Raw genomic sequence first — 20,094 nt, forward strand, 5'->3', positions numbered from 1 at the left:
ATATTCTAGCAGCCATGATCAAGATAGCATCCCTCAAGGTCAAATAAAGGGTTGAATCTCCAATGCTCTCTCACACACTGATGGGTATAAAGAAACATACAATTGCCTAGCTTTGGCTATGAGGGGTGTAAGCACCATGGGACATTGTTTCTTTTGCCACATTTTAACAATAAATCTCATAATTATGGAGAAGGATTGGGGCTGGAATGTCTTTTGTTGAGGTTAGGGAGAGATTTGAAAACCAAAGTTTCAGGTCAACCCTGACACCACTGTAGTCTCGAGGAGAACTTGAATCGATGGAGTTAGGTGGTTCAAATCAGCAATCCCCCCAAAACATAGCAAGCAGGGCTGTCACAAATACAATTCCGTTTCTATACATTACTTTTGTCATTAAAACATATTCATATGCACATAAAAATGTCCAGGTTACTCTTGTCATTTAATTAAACAATCATGATTTCATTGTGAAGATAGACACAAAGTGTTGGAGTTTTTGAGGTGCTGCCTGACCTGTTGAGTTACTCCAGCACATTGTGTCTATCTTTGGTATAAACCAGCATCTACAGTTCATTCCTACACAACTTAATAGTTACTCAGCATCTGAAATAATCTGGTCCTTTAAACTCAGCACAGATAACAATTCCATGCTGTAAAAGTCTCAGCTCCCCTGGAAGAGTTTTTTTTGGAAACAAAAACTAATAGATATAACCAAATGCAGACTATTTAGCATTAACGCTCAAGATAACATAACAAATATGTCTTAAAGTTTAAAATATTAATTATTGATGTCTTTTGGCTTTGGGTCAGGATTGGCTGGTTTGTGATGCCAATCCACTCGCCTTTTGTAAGCCACTCTTGTGAAGAACATTTGTAACACTAGGCATCATCCTTCTGCCACTCCTGATGCGAGAGCCACTGACTGTCTGGTGGTATACCTAACTGACTCGTGTGCAACTGATAGCAGGTGGGAGTGGACTTCAGCTTGAAGAAGAATTACTAAAATTTGAGGCAAGAAGCAATTCTTCACACGAAGGGCAAGGTAAATGTGGAACTCTCTCCCTCCACATAACCACTGAGGGAAGTCCCTTAATACCAAGGTTGGCAGATCCAGCAGGCAAGATCAGGGAGAGAAAAGTAAAAAGACTGCTAGTGGAAATCTAAACTAAAACCAAAAAAAATACCACAGCTCTGATGAATAACTAAAAAACATTAACGATTTGTCTCTCTCCACAGATGTTTCCTCACCCGCTGAATATTTCTAGCATTTTGTTTTCAAGCTTATTACCAGCCTGTCCCACTTAGGGGATTTTTCAGCAGACTGCCGGCGACTCAAGTTGCCGGCAGTCGCCTGAAAAACCGGCAACTGGAACGGTGACTGTGGAACATACACACTCTTCCTTCACCAGCCCATTATGCAGGTGAGGGACAGGGCAAGCGGGGGCGCGGGGGGGGGGGGGGGGGGGGGAGAAACACCGTCTAAAAAATGAACACGGTGCAAAGTCAAGGTGAAACGCGCACATCCCAATGAACAGGAAGGTTGGCGCTGTAAAAAGACAGCTAAAGCACAGTGTACGGTAAGTCCTTTGGGGGGGGGGGGGGGGGGGGGGGGGGGGGGGGGGGGGGGGGGGGGGAGGGAAGGAGTGGAGACAACTTTTAAGAAGCTAGAGATACACGTCTGTGAAACTCAGCGGACATTTAACATTACCGGTCGGTTATCCTTGGTTCTGAAAACTACTACATACCTTTTCATTCCCAAAGAGCCAATGAAATCCACTGGTCAACACCGGCTACAACCTACGAGAACCTCCGAGAACCTTCTACTTCGCTGTGAAACCACTACTCTGGCCTTGTATCTTTATTTTTGGAGGGGAGGGGGTGCCATTAAAGATCTCAAGTAAGCAACCAGTTTGATTAAAATGAGTGGCAGTGTCCTTAGCCATGCCATTGTTCTACAGGTAGTGATTAAAGGGCCTGTCCCACTTGGCCGTCATTTGCGCTACATCACAAAATCCTGCAGCGTCTGCCTATGTCATCGCGCACCATGCGTGCATGTCACGTCGTGACGTGTATACGATGTCGCGTAATTTACGCGCCGATGACGGCCAAGTGGGACAGGCCTTTAACAGCTTCAATTGAAGGGAACAATCAAGACCTCTTGCTACTTACTACAAGCCATTACTAGTCAAACACAATCGTGGTTTAAAAAGTTACATCTCGTGTTGGATGTATAGTTCACAGAGCTGCATGCCAATCAATAGGTACAAAATGAAGAATCAACAATAGCAGACGTGGAGCAGCCTTTGTTGAAACCATGCCAGGTGACCAGGATGCACTAACTGGTTATCATCTGAGAACATAATCCACTATCCAAAGCTGATGGGACATTAACCAGACTTTCCTGTTAACAGATTTTTGCTCTCCGACACAAGTTCCTGGCTCTCATAAGATCAAACGCTAGTACTATTGGGCAGCCGGATTAGTTTAAGCTAGAACACAGAATCAATGCACTACATAAAAAGACAACAAACATATTCTAAATTGCCGTGACAGAATGAAGTGACATGCCCTGTCGCTGCCCGATAGCAAGAGATAACAATTTCTGATCAGGTGTAGCAGCAAGCTTTAGCAGCAAGTTATACATATTAAAAATGGTTCACACGCAGCAGAGCCAGACTGCCTCTGCCCAAAAGGATCAACAATAAATTTCAGGTCATTTTCACAAGTCAAAATGAAGTGCTGTCTCAATCATTGCACTGCACCAACACAAGGTGGGGCAATTTGTACTGCAGCTGAGGTTTAACACCATTCCCAGTTTAATCTAGATAAATTCAAAACCCATCAGATGCAGTAATCTATCCCTGAAGCGGTGGGAAAGTGAAACTTTGGAGATTTCTTTGCCAGAGACAACAGACAATTTGATGCCATTAAAAAAAAAGTCCATAGTTTTAAGTGGGAACAATCAGGAGTTGTCAGGTTCACAAGTGGCAGTTTCACAGCGGCCGAGAAAGAACTGACTTCACATCACGAGGCGATTGGTCTGTGGCAGCAGATCAACTCCGCCATTAAACATTGCGAGGGAATTGGTACACAGTAAGGCAAGCTAGCATTCCTGTAGCATCTTTTACATCCCTTTCAGAGCGTGCTGAATGCGTTACAGCCAATGATTGCTTTATTTGGCAGTTTGTGGTGCAGGAGCTGCCAGTTTGGCCACAGCAGCCAGCTAACTTGACTTGGTTTTTAGGGAGAGATAAATATTGGTCAAAATCTTGAGCTGATGCATCCCAACTGCTTCTCCACATCCAAGATTAGAAGTGGAAACAAGGAACGACAGATGCTGGTTTACAAATAAAGACACAATGCTGGAATAACTCAGCAGGTCAGACAGCATCTGTGGAGAACATGGATAGGTGAAGTTTCGGATTGGGATCCTTCTTCAGACTGATTGTATGGGGGGGGGGGGGGGGGGGTGATTAGAAGGCTGGAAGAGAGAAGAGGCAGGAGAAAGCCTAACAGGTGTTGAGTACAAGGGCGAGAGAGGGTTTGGATAGGCAGACACCTTTTAATCTTTGGCCTTAGTTCCAACCATCTGCCTATCACCTGCCACACTTCGTCCTGCCTCTCCTCTCTCCCAGCTTTTTCTTTTTTCCCCTCCCCTTGAATCAGTCTGAAGAAGAGTCCTGACCCGAAATGGCACCTATCCAGGTTCTCCGCAGATGCTGCCTGACTTGCTGCGAGTTACTCCAGCCTGCATTGCATAACTAACCTCCCTCTCACCAAAATTAAGGTTGCTGTCAGGCCAATTAAAATGCCCAGACATTATTCTGAAGAGCTGGGTGGGATTAACTTTGACATGGAAAGAAACAAATGATCTGGTCATTAACTGATGGCTGCTTGTGGAAGCTTGCCTTTTCTAGAGCAACAACTCTGGACGTCTCACATGCACAGATCGTGGCAAGTGCATCCCGAAGTGGGGTGAAAGGCGCCACAGAAACACAACAACCAAATAGGGAAGAGCAAGAACAGTCATGGACTTTTTATGTCTGGTCACCAACCGACAGTCACAGAAGTGAACACGTTGCTTGAACGCAGCCAATAGACACGCCACCAGAGAAGACATTTTCCTGACATTAGTCCATTAGGATCTTAAGGAAATGGGGCAATGCTCTTTTAAATTCAATACACTGGCAGACAGCTACAGTTGTGTGCATCTGGAAGGAAGGGTGGAGATACAAGGATGAAATTAATTACTTTCCCTTCCCTGGGGTTAAAAAGCCCCAGTGGCAGGCAGTATAGAGTTACACTTAAAACGCCCATCCCTCTAGCCATGAAGGAGTTTACTTGCAGATGCCTCAGCCTCCCAATTAGAGGGATTTGGTTGGATGATTTGGGGCAAGGGTGCAGGGCTACCTCTCTCTCTCTCTCTCTCTCGGGAGGAGGGGGAAGGAGGTAGAGATGACACCAAATTCCCAGCCCTCGTGCAACGGCAAGGACCAGCACACAGACAAACCGAGACACATCAAGAAAACGGTGTCATAGCAAAACAGACAGACCACAAGCCCCAAACCAGTGCCACACTGCCATCTGCTGGCTTCTGCCCAAGGAAACCAGCTTCACAGATCAACAGAGCTAATTCTGGAAAACTCTTCTGATGGTTAAAGCTTAATTTTGTTCTCATCTTACACACATCGTCCCCCCCCCCCCCCCCCCCCCCCCCCAAATCCCCTTCCTGCAGCACACATCCGTAAGGCAGCTGCGCACTGCTGTGGTACCCCAGTGTGGATAAGCAGGCAAAGCTGTTTACAGTTTACTTTCCACAGGTCGCAATGGGTCGTCTTAAACCTCCGGGCTTTGACCGAGGAAATAAAGATGTTCCAGGGCCTTGAAGGCAGAGATTCTTTTCATCGGGCTGAATGTCAGCAGTTCCTGGGAAAAAGAAGGAAAAAAACATCAGGGGCTCCTCATCGGAACATCAGACACTGATCATATAATAACCTTCTCAAATCAAGCACTCTAACAAGGCAGCTCACAATCTGTTTTTATGTCATCAAAAGATCCATTTGTTCTCAGGTTACAGGTAGCCAGGGCGTCTTGCATTTGTATAGCGCCTCACGGGGTGCACTAAAGCGCTCCACAGCCAGTTGTAGTTGCGAGTGATGGAAGCTTGGCAGTGGGTTTTTGCGCAGCCAGCTCCCAGGAACAGCAGCAGGGAGGTGTCGGTGGAAGTTTCACAGCTCAGGCTGCTGAAGGCAATATCGCTAATGATGGTGTCGTTAAATTCATGGATGACCAAGAATTAGAGTGTGGAGATCGGAAGGTGATTGGGACATCGGTAAGGATGGGGGGGGGGGGGGGGGGGGGGGGGGGGGGGGGGGGGGAAAAGAAAGGGGGGGAAGAGGGGAAGAGGGGGAGGGGAGAGAGGGGAAGAGGGGAAGAGGGGAAGAGGGGAAGAGGGGAAGAGGGGAAGAGGGGAAGAGAGAGGGGAAGAGGGGAAGAGGGGAAGAGGGGAAGAGGGGAAGAGGGGAAGAGGGGAAGAGGAGAGAGAGAGAGAGCAGGAGCACCTGTGGTGGACTGGAACACAAGGTTCAGGAATGTTAAAACAAACGGTCCCAGACCTGGATCCAAGCAGGGTACAGTGCAAATTAGAAGACAGGCAGTGAATTGGAGGGTGAGGAGTATACAGGAGGGGTGGTTTGGAATAGTTGTGCCTGGAAGTGGCAAAGATGTGGACGATGGTCTTAGCAGGGGCAAAAAAAGAATCTGCATTTCCATAGCGCCTTTCACATCCGTTTCAGGACCTCCCAAATCATTTAGAGCCGATGAAACGCTGTCGAATTGCGGTCACCATTTCAATTATAGAAAACGCAGCAGGCAATATTGCGCGCAGCAAACTCCAACAAATTGTAAAGTAACGGCCATGAAATTTGAGCAAATGTCTTCCCAAAAGCATGCACAGGCTTTTGGTTTAAGATCTCACCGGAACGGCGGCACCCACAGTACTGCACAGGGTTTGTGTCTCAATCTGGAGTGGGATTCCAGGAACCACAGTCACCACTGAACTACAGCAAGCTGAGGCAGCATCACGTGGCAACCAGCACTCAAAAAGGCGAGTGGTTAGTTTGTATTTAAAACACTTTAATACATAAAATAAAAACAAGTCGAATGCTATTTTAAATGGATAATTTCCATTAGGAATTTAAAATGTATAAAATTTAAATGTTTTAAGAATCAAGACACTCGGAATCAGTGAGATGTCTTTGAGAGTGGGAGCTGTCAGGATGGTCTGACGCAGAGCCCGTTGCTGAGTTAACACTCGTGCAACAGTGGCAAGGCTGGCAGGATGCCAGTCACTAGCATCTGACCTGAGGTGGGCACAAGGCATGGGGTTTAGTTTAGAGATACAACAGGGAAACAGGCCCTTTGGCCCACCGACTCCACGCCGACCAGCGGTCTCCCGTACACCAACACTATCCTACACGCTTGGGACAACTACCTATATTTCCAAAGCCAATTAACCTACAAAGTTAATGAAGTTAACAGGCAACACTTCTACAAATGGATATCGCAGAGCCTTTCCTAGAATATTGAAACACGCTGCTTTGTGGCAGTAAACAATTCTCAGCCAAAACAAAACTCGTTTAGGTCAAACCCGGGCACTCCACTATAAACTGGCCATTTCCCAGAGAGTGCTTCTCACCAGCAGCAGGCTTGCTCCCAAGTCATCGATTTCGGGTATAAAGTTCGTTACCAACTGTGGAGGCCGGTTGGTGAAGGCACTTCGTGGCAGGGTCACGTCCTCTGGCCAGTCCTCCTCTGCTGGGAGCCCTGTCATGCTGAAAGCACAGAAGTTTCCAATAAAGAAAAAAAAGACTCCAATTTCAGCAGCACCTCTCGCGTCCCATTCAGGACGTCCCGACGCACCTCAAAGCCAGCGAGGCTCTTTGGAAACGTTGCTGCTTATGCAACACAGGAAACGTGGCAGTCAATTTGCGCACAGCAAGCTCCCAGAAACAGCGGTGGAGCAGTGATGTTGCTAAAGAGATGACCATTCACCAGTGCATTCAATTATCGTCTTGCTCACGATATCGGGGGGGATTTAACCACGAGGCAGGTTTGCGCAACAGGCCAAAGCAACAGGCCAATTCTCACAGATTTCATTGGTCAGGCTGCTAATTCATGGGTCAGATTGGCGGCGCTGTTAATAGACAATAAGTCACAAGATCCCAGTCAATTCAACATCTCAGCCCTGTGGGTGCTCGAACCAACCTGGATGCCTCGCTTCCTCTCCAGGTTGCCTCAGCTGGGTAGTGCCTCCCAAGATTACCCCCTGCCACCCCTTCCCCCCCCCCCCCCTCTAAAAACCTTCCCGAGCCCCGCTGGAATTTAGCAAGTGCACTTACTCAAAAATCTTTCCTAATTGGTCAACTTCTGATTTCCCACAAAACAAGGGCCTGTAGAAGAGAAAACAGAATAAAGCAGTCGCACTCAACTGGACACTGAAGCCCATCGGCTCAACGTCAAGTCCCAAAAGGGATAGAATATTTTTAATTGAACAGCACCAGAAGATAAAGAGACCATCCCCCTACCCAGCTACCATCTTACCCCCCCCCCCCCACCCACCCCTCACCTCATCACATCTTCTCTAACTACAAATAACCCTCGCATCCCCTCTCTCTCCGTCCATGCCCCACCCTAGTCATCATACTAGTTTCACTGTTTGTATTTCTTGTTATTACCTACCCAACAGCCAACAATGGCTTGTTGATTGTTGATGTAACATCCTCATCAACTCATGGGAATGTCTGGTCCGTGGCTGCATGAACAGATTGGGAAGACAGGCCGATACATCCCTGTGCTTGGAGATTTGCCTGGATTTTTGTTCCCTCGTCTCTGCAGCAGTATTTAAACCACCACCCGTCTGACCCAGAGGGGAGACGACTGTCTTACTTCTACCTTAAGCAACAGCCAGCGGGTATATCCCATTTTGTCCCCGATCAATAAAAATTGTTCATAAGATCATAAGACATGGGAGCAGAATTAGGCCATTTGGCCCTTCTTGTCTGCTCCATGGCTGATCTATCTTTCCCTTTCAATCCCATTGTCCTGCCTTCTCCCCCTAACCTTTGATGCCCTCACTAATCAACTTCATCAAATCCTTCAAAACAATTTACAACACAGTGCGGCCTGTAAACATCGGCTCCTTCCATCTCCTGCAGCACTGACCTTCTGCAAAACATCTCAGCAAAGATGCAGCCAGTGCTCCACATGTCGACGGGGGTGGCATAGGTAGATTGCAGGAGTACTTCTGGGGCACGGTACCACAGCGTCACCACCTGAGCAGGTCAAACACAAAGTGAGTGCGGAACCAAGTACTGGCCTCTCTCACACTCACAACTTCAGTAAAACGGTGTTCTTCCCAAGCCCTCTTCTCAAAAGCTCACGGTAAAAGATTTTGCTCTAAACTAATGTGGCTAAGTTTATTTTTCATATAATGTTACAGGAAGGATATGGAAGCTAGAGAGGGGGCAGAAAAGATTCACTGGGGAATTGCAAGGACTGGAGGGCTTGAAATACAAGGAGAGATTGATAGGCCAAAAGCAGAGGAGACCCATAGTCATAGAGTGATGTAGTGTGGAAACAGGCCCTTTGGCCCAACTTGCTCACATCGACCAACATGTCCCATCTATACTTGTTCCACTTGCCTGTGTATGGCCCATATCCCTCTAAACCTGTGCTGTCCATGTACCTGTCTAACTGTTTCTTAAACGTTGCGATATTCCCAGCCTCAACTACCTCCTCCGGCAGCTCGTTCCATACACCCACCACCCTTTGTGTTGAGAGACCGGATAGAGGTTTATGACATTTTGAGGTGCATGGATAGTCACAATCTTTTTGCTAGGGTAGGAGAGTCTAAAACTAAAGGGCATAGGTTTAAGGTGAGAGGGGAGAGATTTAAAGAGGATCTGAGGGGCCAGTTTTCCACAGAGAGCGTGGAATATATGGGTATATGGAACGAGCTGCCAGAAAAGGCAGGGGAGGCGAGTTGAATTTCAACATTTAAGACGTTTGGACAGGCACACGGATAGCAAAGGCTTAAAGGGATAGGGCCAAATGCACACAAAAGGGATTGGATTTGCTAGACATTGGGGCGAGAACGGACTCATTAGGCCCACAGGTCCATTTCCGTTCTGTAAAACACTATGAATCTACAAATTAAATAAAAATAACCAGTCAACAGTGGGCAAGTCGATCTACAATTGGAGGCCTTGATTGTGCAATCAGCACAAATGCTATGCTGACTCAAACGTCTCCGTGGCATCAGGTGTTGTTTTTCTGGGGGATTCCCTGCTCTGCAGAGGTGGAGATGTTGATGATATCTTTGATGACATCTCGAATTTCCCCTATGTCGCTAACCGGAAAGTTAAAAATTAAAGCTGCTAATATTTTAAAAACATTTTGCAGAGTGGAAAATAAATATTGGAACATGCACACAAGATCAAGGAAGAAATGTCATAAACATTCAAAATAAAATAATGATTGTTAAATTGCTATCGTTGCGACAGACATGGACACAGACAGACACCTCAACCAAGCTTGACAAATGCCCGGATTCTTGCTTACCACCGGAGTCAGTGCCATTTGGCAGCTGTAGATGCGAGCCAGGCCAAAGTCAGCCAGCTTCACCTGGCCTCGGCTGGTCACCAGGATGTTCTCGGGCTTCAGATCGCGGTGCACTACGCCGTGGGAATGCAGAAACACCAGGCCGTTCAGCAGCTGCCTCATGAGATCCTGCCCCCAAACACACACACACACAGGCCTGTTAGAAGAGATCACCAGCAGGGACCACCCCCTCCCAAGCCCCCTACCGAGACCTCCCAATACCCAGCCTCCTATTTTCCTTTCCCCACCACTCAGTAGAGGTGTAGGAAGAAACTGCAGATGCTGGTTTACACCAAAGATAGACACTAAAAGCTGGAGTAACTCAGCGGGACAGGCAGCATCTCTGGAAAAAAGGAATAGGTGATATTTCAGGTCGAGACCCTTGGTATAGACCAAAGCCTGGATACGAATGATACTCGGAAGCATCTTAACTACTGGTTTCTCCTTCTCCAAAGGAATTCCCACCCGGACTTTGAACAATGGTGCCAAAAATGTCGGCGCCCGCATGTGTAATGTGTGCAAAAGGAATTTCACTATGCAGCTGCATGTGTGACAAACAGAGCACCGTTGACTGCTCTCACTAAAAAACAACAGTGAAACTATATAGGGGTGGAGGTTGAGGGGGGGGGGGGGGGGGGAAGGGCTGGTTGGGAAGCTGTCGTCTCCCACATCGCCCTCCTCTCCCGTCAAAAAGTAGCCAGCAGTGGGATGATAACAAAATGGCCACCAGCCAGCGCCCTGCTTTTTACCTTCACAGTCTCGGCTGGTAGTCCAGGCGACGGGGCCTTCTCCAGGTAGGTTTTCAGATCCTGGTCAACGTGCTCAAACACCAGAGTGACTTTGGCTTCTCGGTCCGCCCTCGTGGTTGCGCACACGTCGTACAACCTGCGGCAACGCACATAGGTAGTTACAATGGCTGCACGAGGCCCCACCGAGTCAAAGCCCAACGTCACAGAGTCACACAGCACAGAATCAGGCCCTTCAGCCCACTATGTCCATGCTGACCATTGTATTATACTTCTACTCGTCCCATTCAACTGCATTTGGTCTGTAGCTTTCTGTGCCTCAGCAATTCAAGCGTTTGCCTCGACACTTCATCAATATGATTAAAGTCTCAGCCTCCACCGCTGCTTCAGGCAGTGCGTTGCTGCCACCACCTACTCTGTGTCAGAAAATTCCTCCTCACACCTCCCATCAAAGCAAAACCAGGAGATGGTGAGAGAGCATCAGACCGCAATCTTCTCCTTCTTACCAATTCCTAAATCTTTAGTTTAGTTTAGAGATACAGGGCAGAAACAGGTCCTTCGGCCCACCGAGTCTGCGCCCACCAGCGATCCCCACCAAACCGGCGCAACGTGTGGAGTGCAGCCCCCCCCCCCCCCCCCCACCAGCCCGGCGCACTCTGGCAGCATCCCCACCTCCCTCACATTACAGCCAGCTCACCTGACAATGTTGGGATGGTCAAAGCGTCCGAGCCGTTTGAGCAGAGCCACCTCCCTGACCGTGGAGGCGGGTAGGCCCTCTTCGTCCCGGTGAACCCTCACGTTTTTGAGAGCCACAAACTTGCCGCTCCGCGAGTCTCGGGCCTTGTAGACGGTGCCGTAGGCTCCTCCCCCGATCTCCGCCACGGGCTCGTACTGGGTCACGGGACAGTGCTCCATTACGCAGCGCCTCCTCAACAGCCTCGGACCGGCCGGCCGACTTGCGCCTGGAAGGGAATCAATGCCAAACGTGCAATGAGTCGCCTATTGAACTTATTGCCAGCAGACGTGGAGCCTTGGCTAGAGGGTGGGTACATGGTCCCCGCTGGTGTCCGAGCCAAAGCATCAAGGGTTACACATGAGACTCAGCAGACAGAATGCAGCTATTAAATCGCTAAAAAGCCTTGCAGCTTAGAGAGAACTCCCTAAATCCACGCACGCCTGGAAGGAGGCAGCACAGTGGCGTCACTGACAATAAACTAAACGACACCTAAATGTGTAAGGAACTGCAGATGCTGGTTTAAACTGAAGACACAAACAAGAAGCTGGAGTAATTCAGCGGGACAGGCAGCATCTCTGGAGAGAAGGCATGGGTGACATTTCAGGTTTAAATCCTTCTTCAGACTCTGAAGAATGGTCTCAACCGAAACGTCACCTAAACTATACGCAAACCTGCTTTCCAAAGTGCCGGAGATCTGGGTTAAATCCCAACTTCTGGCACTGTCTGCCTGGAGTTTGCACATTCTCCCTGTAACTTGAGGTGCTGGCTCGAAGGGCTGAATGGCCTACTCCTGCACCTATTGTCTATTGAGGATTTCTCCGAGATAGAACATAGAACAAGAACAGGCCCTTCAGCCCAAACATTCAGTACCGAATATCACTTATTCGACACCCAAGACTATCACTTATCCACCTGCACATAACCCATATCCCTCCTTTCCCTACGTAAGCATGTGTCTATCCAAAAGTCTTTTAAATAGCGTATCTGCTTCAACCACCACCCTCAGCAGTGCGTTTCAGGCACTCACCACCCTCTGTGTAAAAAAACTTGCCCCACACATCTCTTTTAAACTTTGACCCTCTCATCTTAAAGCTATCCTCTCTAGTATTTGACATTTCCACCCTAGGCAAAAAAGGTTCTGACTATCTACCCTATCTATGCCTTCTCATAATTTTATATATACTTCTATCACCGCTAGGAAATCTAGGAAAAACAATCCAGGCATCATTCTGGTAAACCTCCTCTACACACTTTCATAAGCCTCCACATCCTTCCTGTAATGGGGCGACCAGAACTGCACGCAATGCTTCAAAGTCAGCCGAACCAGCATGATCCTGGTTCCTCCCACGTCCCAAAGGCGTACAGGTTGGTAAGTTAACTGGCTGCTGTAAATTGTCTCCAGTTTGTGGGATTGATACGAACCAATAGAAATTTATTGATGCCAGGAGGGAAATTGATCTGCCAACAGTCATAAAACACAAAATACACAAAATGCATGAAACGTGAAATTAAAGTGACGAGTGGAAAGGTTTGGGGGATGTGCAAAGATCAGGGACATTGGGGGGGGGGGGGCGGGGGGAGGGAGGGAGGGGAGTCAGTCTCAGTCTATCCCACGACAGAAGGGGGAGGAGTTATAAAGTTTGATAGCCACATGGAAGAAGGATCTCCTGTAGCATTCGGGCCTGCATCTTGGTGAGGGCTAGAACCTGGGGGGGGGGGGGGGCTATTGTGTAGAAGGGAGCTTGATGGTTAGGATGGATTTGGGGGCCGAAGGGCCCGTTTCCATGCTGAATGAACCTCCATCTACCTTGGCAACAATATTCAAGGGCAAATCGCTCCATTGTGTACTACACGTCAGCCCATTGCATTTAGTAGGAGTAGTCTATCTTGCTCTGCTATCGCATCTTTGACTGTCAGTGTGGAAAACATTGAAAGGAAACTCAAAATTACATCATTGGAAAGGGTCAAAGGAAGGGAGGGGCACAGGGAAAGAATGCAACTTGTAGTCAAATGACATTTCACACATCCTCCATGTTCCAACATGCTTCAAGTTACAAAGAATTTGGAGAGCTGTTAGTCAATTATCTCAGCCTGTGCATTGGCCCCAATTGTACACTGGACGATTAGATCCCCTTACATTGCTTCTCATTCTTAATGCCTGAAGGTTGGTCAGAACACCCTCCTCCAATCCACAGACACACAATGGGCCGTGCGCTCCAAGAGAAAGAGACAGACAGAGATGGAGACCTACGGAGAGGGAGACGGACACAGAGAACGAGGCCAGCACAGAAATCTAGATTGGCCTTTAATGCACTGCCAAGAGACAGCCACACCGCAAGAGGGTTGGCGCCGAGGCAGTGCCATGCGGCAGGGTGGGCGGCTTTCACAGGGCGTTTAACTGCTGCCCCGACTGCCATCTGAGGCTAATGTAAATGATCACACAACCACTTCTTTGAAGGGGGGGAAAAACACACGATGGAAGTCAACACACGATGGATGTTCAGAAACAGAGCTTACACTCAGATTTGACACCAGACAGTCACATGGAATTGGTCAAAACACTTAAATACAAAATACTCCTACTCCCCATCTGCTCCTTTTGCAGAGTCCTGCAAAGCTTCCCATCTCAAAGATCTGTGAAACTGCTAAATTATTGATAATCAAAAACTACAGCTGCTGCAATCTTGATATAAAAAACAGAAAATTCTGGAACTACTCAGTAGATCAGGTAGCGTCTATGAAGCAAAACAGTTAATGCTTCAGATCAAACACTAGATCAGCATCGAATAGTCTTGGTAGCTGAGGAATTTAAATTCAAGTAACTTAATAAACCTGTAATTAATAAGTTAGTATCAGTAACAGTCAGCACAAAAGTTTATTTTTAAAGGTTCGCTGCAATCTTATTGAATGGCAGAACAGGCACAAGGGGCCAAATGGCCTATCCCTGCTTCTATTTCTCACAGAAACTTCCCACTAAGTTTACAAATGTCTATCAGGGAAGGAGATCGACCACCCTGATCCAGTTTGGCCTGTTTGTCAGGCTTCAGTTGCACAGTACTTTTGGTTCAGTTCAGGGTCTTCTGAGTCACTTTGGCTTGTCAACACTGGTTCCTCACAAGGCTGCAATCTCAGCAACCTCCCACAATGCTCTACTCCCACAAAGGTGCAGTCAACTTCTGCTCCGACTCCATTTACAAGTTGACAGATGATATCACCGTAGTGGGGCCGGATCTCAAACAATGACGAGGCAGACTACAGGGAAGAGATAAAGAGCTTCGGGGTGGCGCAGCAGTAGATTTGATGTCTTACAGCGCCAGAGATCCGGGTTCGATCCCGACTACAGGTGCTGTCTGTATGGAGTTTGTACATTCTCCCTATCTTTGTCAAAACATGCATCTTCATCTACGTGATCAGCCTACTATGACGGACCTTGTCAAACACTTACTAAAATCCATGTGTACAACTGTACTAACCTCAACGATCACTTCTGTTGCCTCTTCAAAAACCTCAATTAAGATTGTCAGGCGTAACGTGGCCCACACAAAGCCATGCTGACTGTCCCCAACTGGCTCATTCTCTTCAAAATGCGAGTAGATCTTATCCCTAATAATCCCCTCCAACAGCTTCCGTACCACTGAGGTGAGGCTCCCTATTTCCCTTCTTAAACAAAGGAACAGTAGATACTCTCCAGTCCACCAGGACCTCACCTGGGGCTAGAGAGGGTATAAAGATCTTCATCAAGCCCCCAGCAATCTCCTATCCTGCCTCTCAATAATCTGGGATAGATCCTAGCAGGCCCTGGGAACTTATCCACGTTAATGCTCTTCATGAGACCCACCACCTCCTTCTTGATCACAAATTGCCCGAGCATATTGGTATGCCCCACACTGATCTCACTATCTTCATATCCTTCTCCAAGATGAATACCTGTGCAAAATACTTATTTAGTACCTCACCATCTTCTGACTCCAAGCATAAATGCCCTCCTTTATCCTTGTGGTCCTGCACTCTTCCCTAGTTACCTCTGTAACACATGTTTAAAGTACAATGAAATTCTCTTTAATCAGACTTGCCAATAACATCTCTTAACCCTTCTGGCCCTCCTCATTCTCTGTTTTAATTTAAATGGGCCCAGACTCAAAATAAAACGCCTGCCCATTCCCTCCCCAGATGCTGCTTGACCTGCTGAGTTCCTCCAGCACTTTTGTGTTTTGCTCCCTGCTTGAATTCTTTCCTGCTTTCTTTATATTCCTCAAAGGTTTGATTTCATTTTCCTAAACCTTACCAATGCCTCCTTTTCGACCAAATTGACATCGTCTCTTGAGATCGAAGGTCCCCTTACCCTGCCATCTTTGTCCCTCCTCCTTACTGGGACATGCCAGTCCTGAACTCTGATCAGCTGGTCTTTCAACAACAACTCCCACATGTGGACTTACCCAATAACAGCTGCTCCTAATTTTCTCTCCCCCACTTCTCAGCAACAATGTTATAATATGTCCTCCCCCAATTTGGTCAACCCCCTCTCCCTGCCCCCCTCTGCAAGGTCCAGACCTTATTCAAATTTAAGGAAAGGGTACAAAATCCTAGAGTGTTACACAGTGGGTCAGGCAGCATTTCTGGAGAGAAGGAATACGTGGAAGGGACGTTTAAAATGCCATCAGCTGGTGGCTTGGAGAGGTCACACCTCACACGCACACCTCCCAAGTGGAAAGGATGTGGTGCAATCACCCAGAGAGGGAGCGTCAAGACAGTGCTGCACTGTCAGAGGAAGCGATGAGGTGGGAGTTCTGGATACAACATCAAATCTAAAGCCTGGATGCTCTCCTATATGGACCTGAAAAAGAAATGGCATTGCTACCAGAAAAGACATAGAGGAGTGGGGGTAGAGAGAACAGGGGGTAGGTATGGAGCATGGGTGGGGATGGCAAGCAGGGACAGAGAGTGTAGGGCCAGGCAGAGGTGAGCTGGGGAACAGGGGACAGCAGGTATGGGGCAGCCAAGGACAGGACTAGGAGGCAGAAAGAGAGGGAATTCCGCAGAAAGAACAGAAACGTTTGTTGTTTCTCCACAGATGCAACAGTGTCTCTTATTATGAAAGGAATTCACACCCTCCACCCATCCATCCCTTTAGGGAAGGCTTTAGTTAGCTCCTGATAAGGCTTGCAGAACTATCTGGTTACAGATTGGATCAGGCCGCAACGAGTGTTGTGGGGAGACACCAAAGTTGCCCAAACTTTTTCTTCAAAAAGAGACCAATAACAAAAAAAAAATAACCACACCCATATACAAATCTAACAATACCGTCTGTCTGAACCAAACACTCACTCAAAAATGCTCACCGGATTAAGTCCACAAGAAACAGCTGAGCTTTCCATTTAAAATACAGTTGAAAGCAAAATATGCACAGTGGGAGCGAGAGAGAAAATATGATTTTAAAATGTGCAGGAATTCAATAGTTTGAATAGAAGCACGTGATAATTTACAGGAAATCTAGGAACTTCATAATTCGCACACACCAAAGGTTTTTGCATCCGCACCATAGAGAGGACAGCTCTCCGCATTTCTGAATGTGCCTCAGAGATCCTCACTCCTAAAAAGTTTCCAACGCTACCAATTACTTAGCAAGAATGTACCAAGAATGCCAGCCTCACCCACAAGCAGGAAATGAAGCCTGTGAACATTTTGACCTCAGTGCCCAGGTTGCGTGGAGAGATTACCTCACGCATTCATTCTTATGTCCTGTACAAAGTTACCACAAAGGTCAGAGCTATAGTTAGGTAGAAAGACTCATTCATTACCCCACCAGTCATTCTCTCTCGCCCCATGTAGGCTTCCCCCAAGGAAGAAAGAAGATAAGACTTTATTGCCTTCCATCGCAGAGCGGAATGTGGAGGAGCCGCTGGTCACATTTTTATGTAATTGTATGACTTGTTGCTTTTTTGGTATGACTGCATGGTAAACCAAATTCCTCGTATGTTGCAAAACATCCTTGGTTAATAAATTCATGATTATCCTTCCACCTATGATCAAGGCAGGTAATTTCTTCAAGTCATACATTCTGTTTCAAAGCCAAATACAGTAACTACCAGTGACGCAACAGCTTGAGTGGCGATTTGGAAACCAGCGTGTTCATTTCAGTATTGAGCTGCTTTTAAGCTGATGCCGGATGGTTCGAGTTGACCTCAACTTTAGCAAAGAGTAGAGAGGGAGGTTAGATGATCAAGTCCGGAGGCGACAAAAGGCATGAATGAGGGTTTTAGGAACAGATGAGATGAGGCAGAGACTGATTAGGCAATGTTACCGAAGAGGAGAAAGTGACCTTCACCTTTCTTCAGACTGATGGACCAACTACCCCCTGCCTCTTTCACCCCAAACTCCATTCAATGACACATTTACCCCTCTGCTGATTTCCTGTGTCCCCAAATACCTCTCCATTTCCTCTCTTGGCTCAACATTCATCTCTGCAATGTTGAGCCTATTGACTATAAACTATCTCATCATCTAGGAAAGTCTATTATTCCCTTTCCTCTCATTTGTCCTTTGATTCCGACCCACCTCCTACTCTTCGGTGCAGTGGTGACCCGCCACTCATTCTCTGCCAGCCTCAAACCATACCCTCCTGTGCTTTGTACAAGACTAGTCTCACCTTCCTGCCCCTCCTTCCTTCTGCTCATTATTCCAGGGCTCTAGAGATACCAAAGTTAGGTAAACTAGCAATGACCTTTGAGATATATAAACTATATGTTGATGAAGCGACGCCCAAGTCGGGGTGGCCCGGTCCGGGGGAGGTTCGGCGCCCAAGTCGGGGCGGCCCGGTCCGGGGGGAGAAGCGACGCCCAAGTCGGGGCAGCCCGGTCCGGGGGAGGTTCGGCGCCCAAGTCGGGGCGGCCCAGCCCGAGGCTGAAGACGGCGCAGTACTCACGTGAGGGTGGCTGGGTCGGTGTTCTGGGGGGTATCGCCCCAGCGCAGAGGGAGAAGAGGAGGGAAGAGACTGCAGACCTAAGACTTTTGCCTCAATCACAGTGAGGAGATGCTGGGTGGACTCACTGTGGTGGATGTTAATATGTGTTTGTTGTTGTTTTATTGTATTGTATTATATGTATGACTGCTGCAATTTCGTTCAGACTTCGGTCTGAATGACAATAAAAGGCTATCTATCTATCTACATCACTGCAACCTTCAAATGGTGCTTGAAGGCAATTACTGATTCAAAGGGATTCAATACAATTATCAATGAAAAACATGAAGACTGAAGGAACCAGAAGACTGGTTGTATCACACATCAGCACCACATTATTTGCCACCTTTTGCAATATCATTTGCTCCCATAGAGAGCAGTGGAGATGAATAGCCTTTATGGGGCAGCTGGAATAAGGCGGGAGAGAGATATGGCAGTGGTTGGGGGTCGATAAGGGGTAGGAGGAGCTCCAGTACAACAGAGAAAAAGCACAGAATAGAGGGGCCGAACAGTCTACTTCTGAGGTGCAGATACTGACACACCAATTCCTGGCAGGCAACCCTTCAAAACTGATCCAGCCTCATAGCCAAGATGACGGAATTCTGAATCATTGCAACGTGAATGGTTGGACCTTGAGAGAAAGGCCTCGTTTCTCCCCCCGAAACAATCATTGCAAACTTCAAACGATTAAAATAAAGTTTTAAAACATTTGGAAGTTAAAGGAAACTGTGCCCATTTTTTTCTCCTCCTCCTCCTCCTCCCAAAAGGATTGAGACCGGAAATATCTGCTTGGGTAGGAAAACTTTTTATGAAAATCCTCTGTGCATTTGAATCAGATAACGCTAAACGTGGCAGCATTTAGTAATGCTTTCACCAGCCTCCAAACAGGGCCAACGTTTTTACTAAAGACCTCTCTAAGAATAAACACACACACAGAGGTGTACCGGGGGTATATATATTGAAAACGTTGCTTCAAATATCTATATTATACACGCACACCATTGTAAAAAATCAACCAACAACCTTCCCTATCGCAGACACAGACTCCATCTGGCCATTCAGAAATTTCCAACGCGGTCCCACTTCTCTGTTCCCTAGAGTTTCGCTTTGTAATCGACTGCAAGGCAATCGAAAATTCCAATCTTGCTACTTACAGTGCTCACGAAATTTTCAATGGAGACCCCAGGATTTCCGAGAGAGTAAATCAAACACCAAACAAAGTCATGATCCTTCACCGACTCTGGGACCGTCTGCAATTAATAGTCTCAATGACGAGCTGCAGTAGATAAATATTTAAAATTGATATTATATATATATTTTTTTTAAGTTAAATAAGAAGTTAAAAACTCCAGCTGAAATGACCAGTTTACAAGTTAGGACATGAAGTCATTCACAGTGCATTGTCCTTCCGCTGCCATGATTGACTCCTTTCTGCATGCCTCTATTGGTAGATTGCAGCCGGCGATCTGCCCAGCTCGGGGAGGGGTGGGGGGTGTTTGCCGCTGTTTTCACGGCATTTCCGCGCTGATTGGTGGAAATGGACTCTATTTGTTTTAATGTCAAGTTGTAAAACACTGCAAATGTTGGAATCTCGGAACAGAACAGAGCCCTAGTGGAAGAACAAGGAGAGGAGGGGAGGGGGGAGGCAAACGTGTTAACTGAAGTTCAGTACTAAAAGGGAAGAGGAAAGATTGTCAGTGTTTAGCGGGAGGGGGAGGCGAGGAATCGAGCATTAGGTGGAGCCAGATAGGGCTGGGATGATGGGCAGATGGTGGGAGGGATGAACAAAGGGAGAGGAAGAAGGGTCTCGACCCGAAACGTTGCCTATTCCCTTCGCTCCATAGATGCTGCCTCACACGCTGAGTTTCTCCAGCATTTTTGTCTACCTTCGATTTTTCCAGCATCTGCAGTTCCTTCTTAAACAAAGTAGCAATGTTACAAAATTTTGAGATTTAAAAAATCAAGTCTGCAATTTATCCCATCAGATAAAGCATAAC

General features: G+C 47.2%; 1 protein-coding gene across 2 annotated transcripts; it reads right to left on the reverse strand.

Moving 5' to 3' along the window:
* Window positions 1–1,620: 1,620 nt before the first annotated feature.
* cdk4 (cyclin-dependent kinase 4) lies at window positions 1,621–19,573 on the reverse strand. Of its 2 annotated transcripts, XM_055664606.1 has the most exons (8): window positions 19,252–19,573; window positions 11,101–11,365; window positions 10,407–10,542; window positions 9,619–9,786; window positions 8,221–8,330; window positions 7,398–7,448; window positions 6,695–6,830; window positions 1,621–4,923 (listed from the first exon to the last, which is right to left on the reverse strand). In XM_055664606.1, exons 2-8 carry the CDS (start codon window positions 11,316–11,318, stop codon window positions 4,834–4,836), a joined length of 909 nt encoding a protein of 302 aa, XP_055520581.1. In that variant the 5' UTR covers window positions 11,319–11,365; window positions 19,252–19,573; the 3' UTR covers window positions 1,621–4,833. The 2 variants fall into 2 exon arrangements, with proteins under 2 accessions (XP_055520581.1, XP_055520582.1); XM_055664607.1 differs by lacking the exon at window positions 6,695–6,830 and having other exon boundaries at window positions 19,252–19,570.
* Window positions 19,574–20,094: the final 521 nt, after the last annotated feature.

This window comes from Leucoraja erinacea, chromosome 40, assembly GCF_028641065.1.
Source record: "Leucoraja erinacea ecotype New England chromosome 40, Leri_hhj_1, whole genome shotgun sequence".
NCBI lineage: Eukaryota > Metazoa > Chordata > Chondrichthyes > Rajiformes > Rajidae > Leucoraja > Leucoraja erinaceus.

Bases quoted from the DNA above. Each gene is read 5' to 3' on its own strand.
- cdk4 (XM_055664606.1), bottom strand. From the start codon at position 11,318: ATGGAGCACTGTCCCGTGACCCAGTACGAGCCCGTGGCGGAGATCGGG. The intron at 9,787-10,406 runs GTAAAAAGCAGG...GTTTGGGGGCAG, and splicing joins TACCAGCCGAGACTGTGAAG to GATCTCATGAGGCAGCTGCT. The intron at 6,831-7,397 runs GTAAGTGCACTT...CTGTGCTTTCAG, and splicing joins CAATTAGGAAAGATTTTTGA to CATGACAGGGCTCCCAGCAG.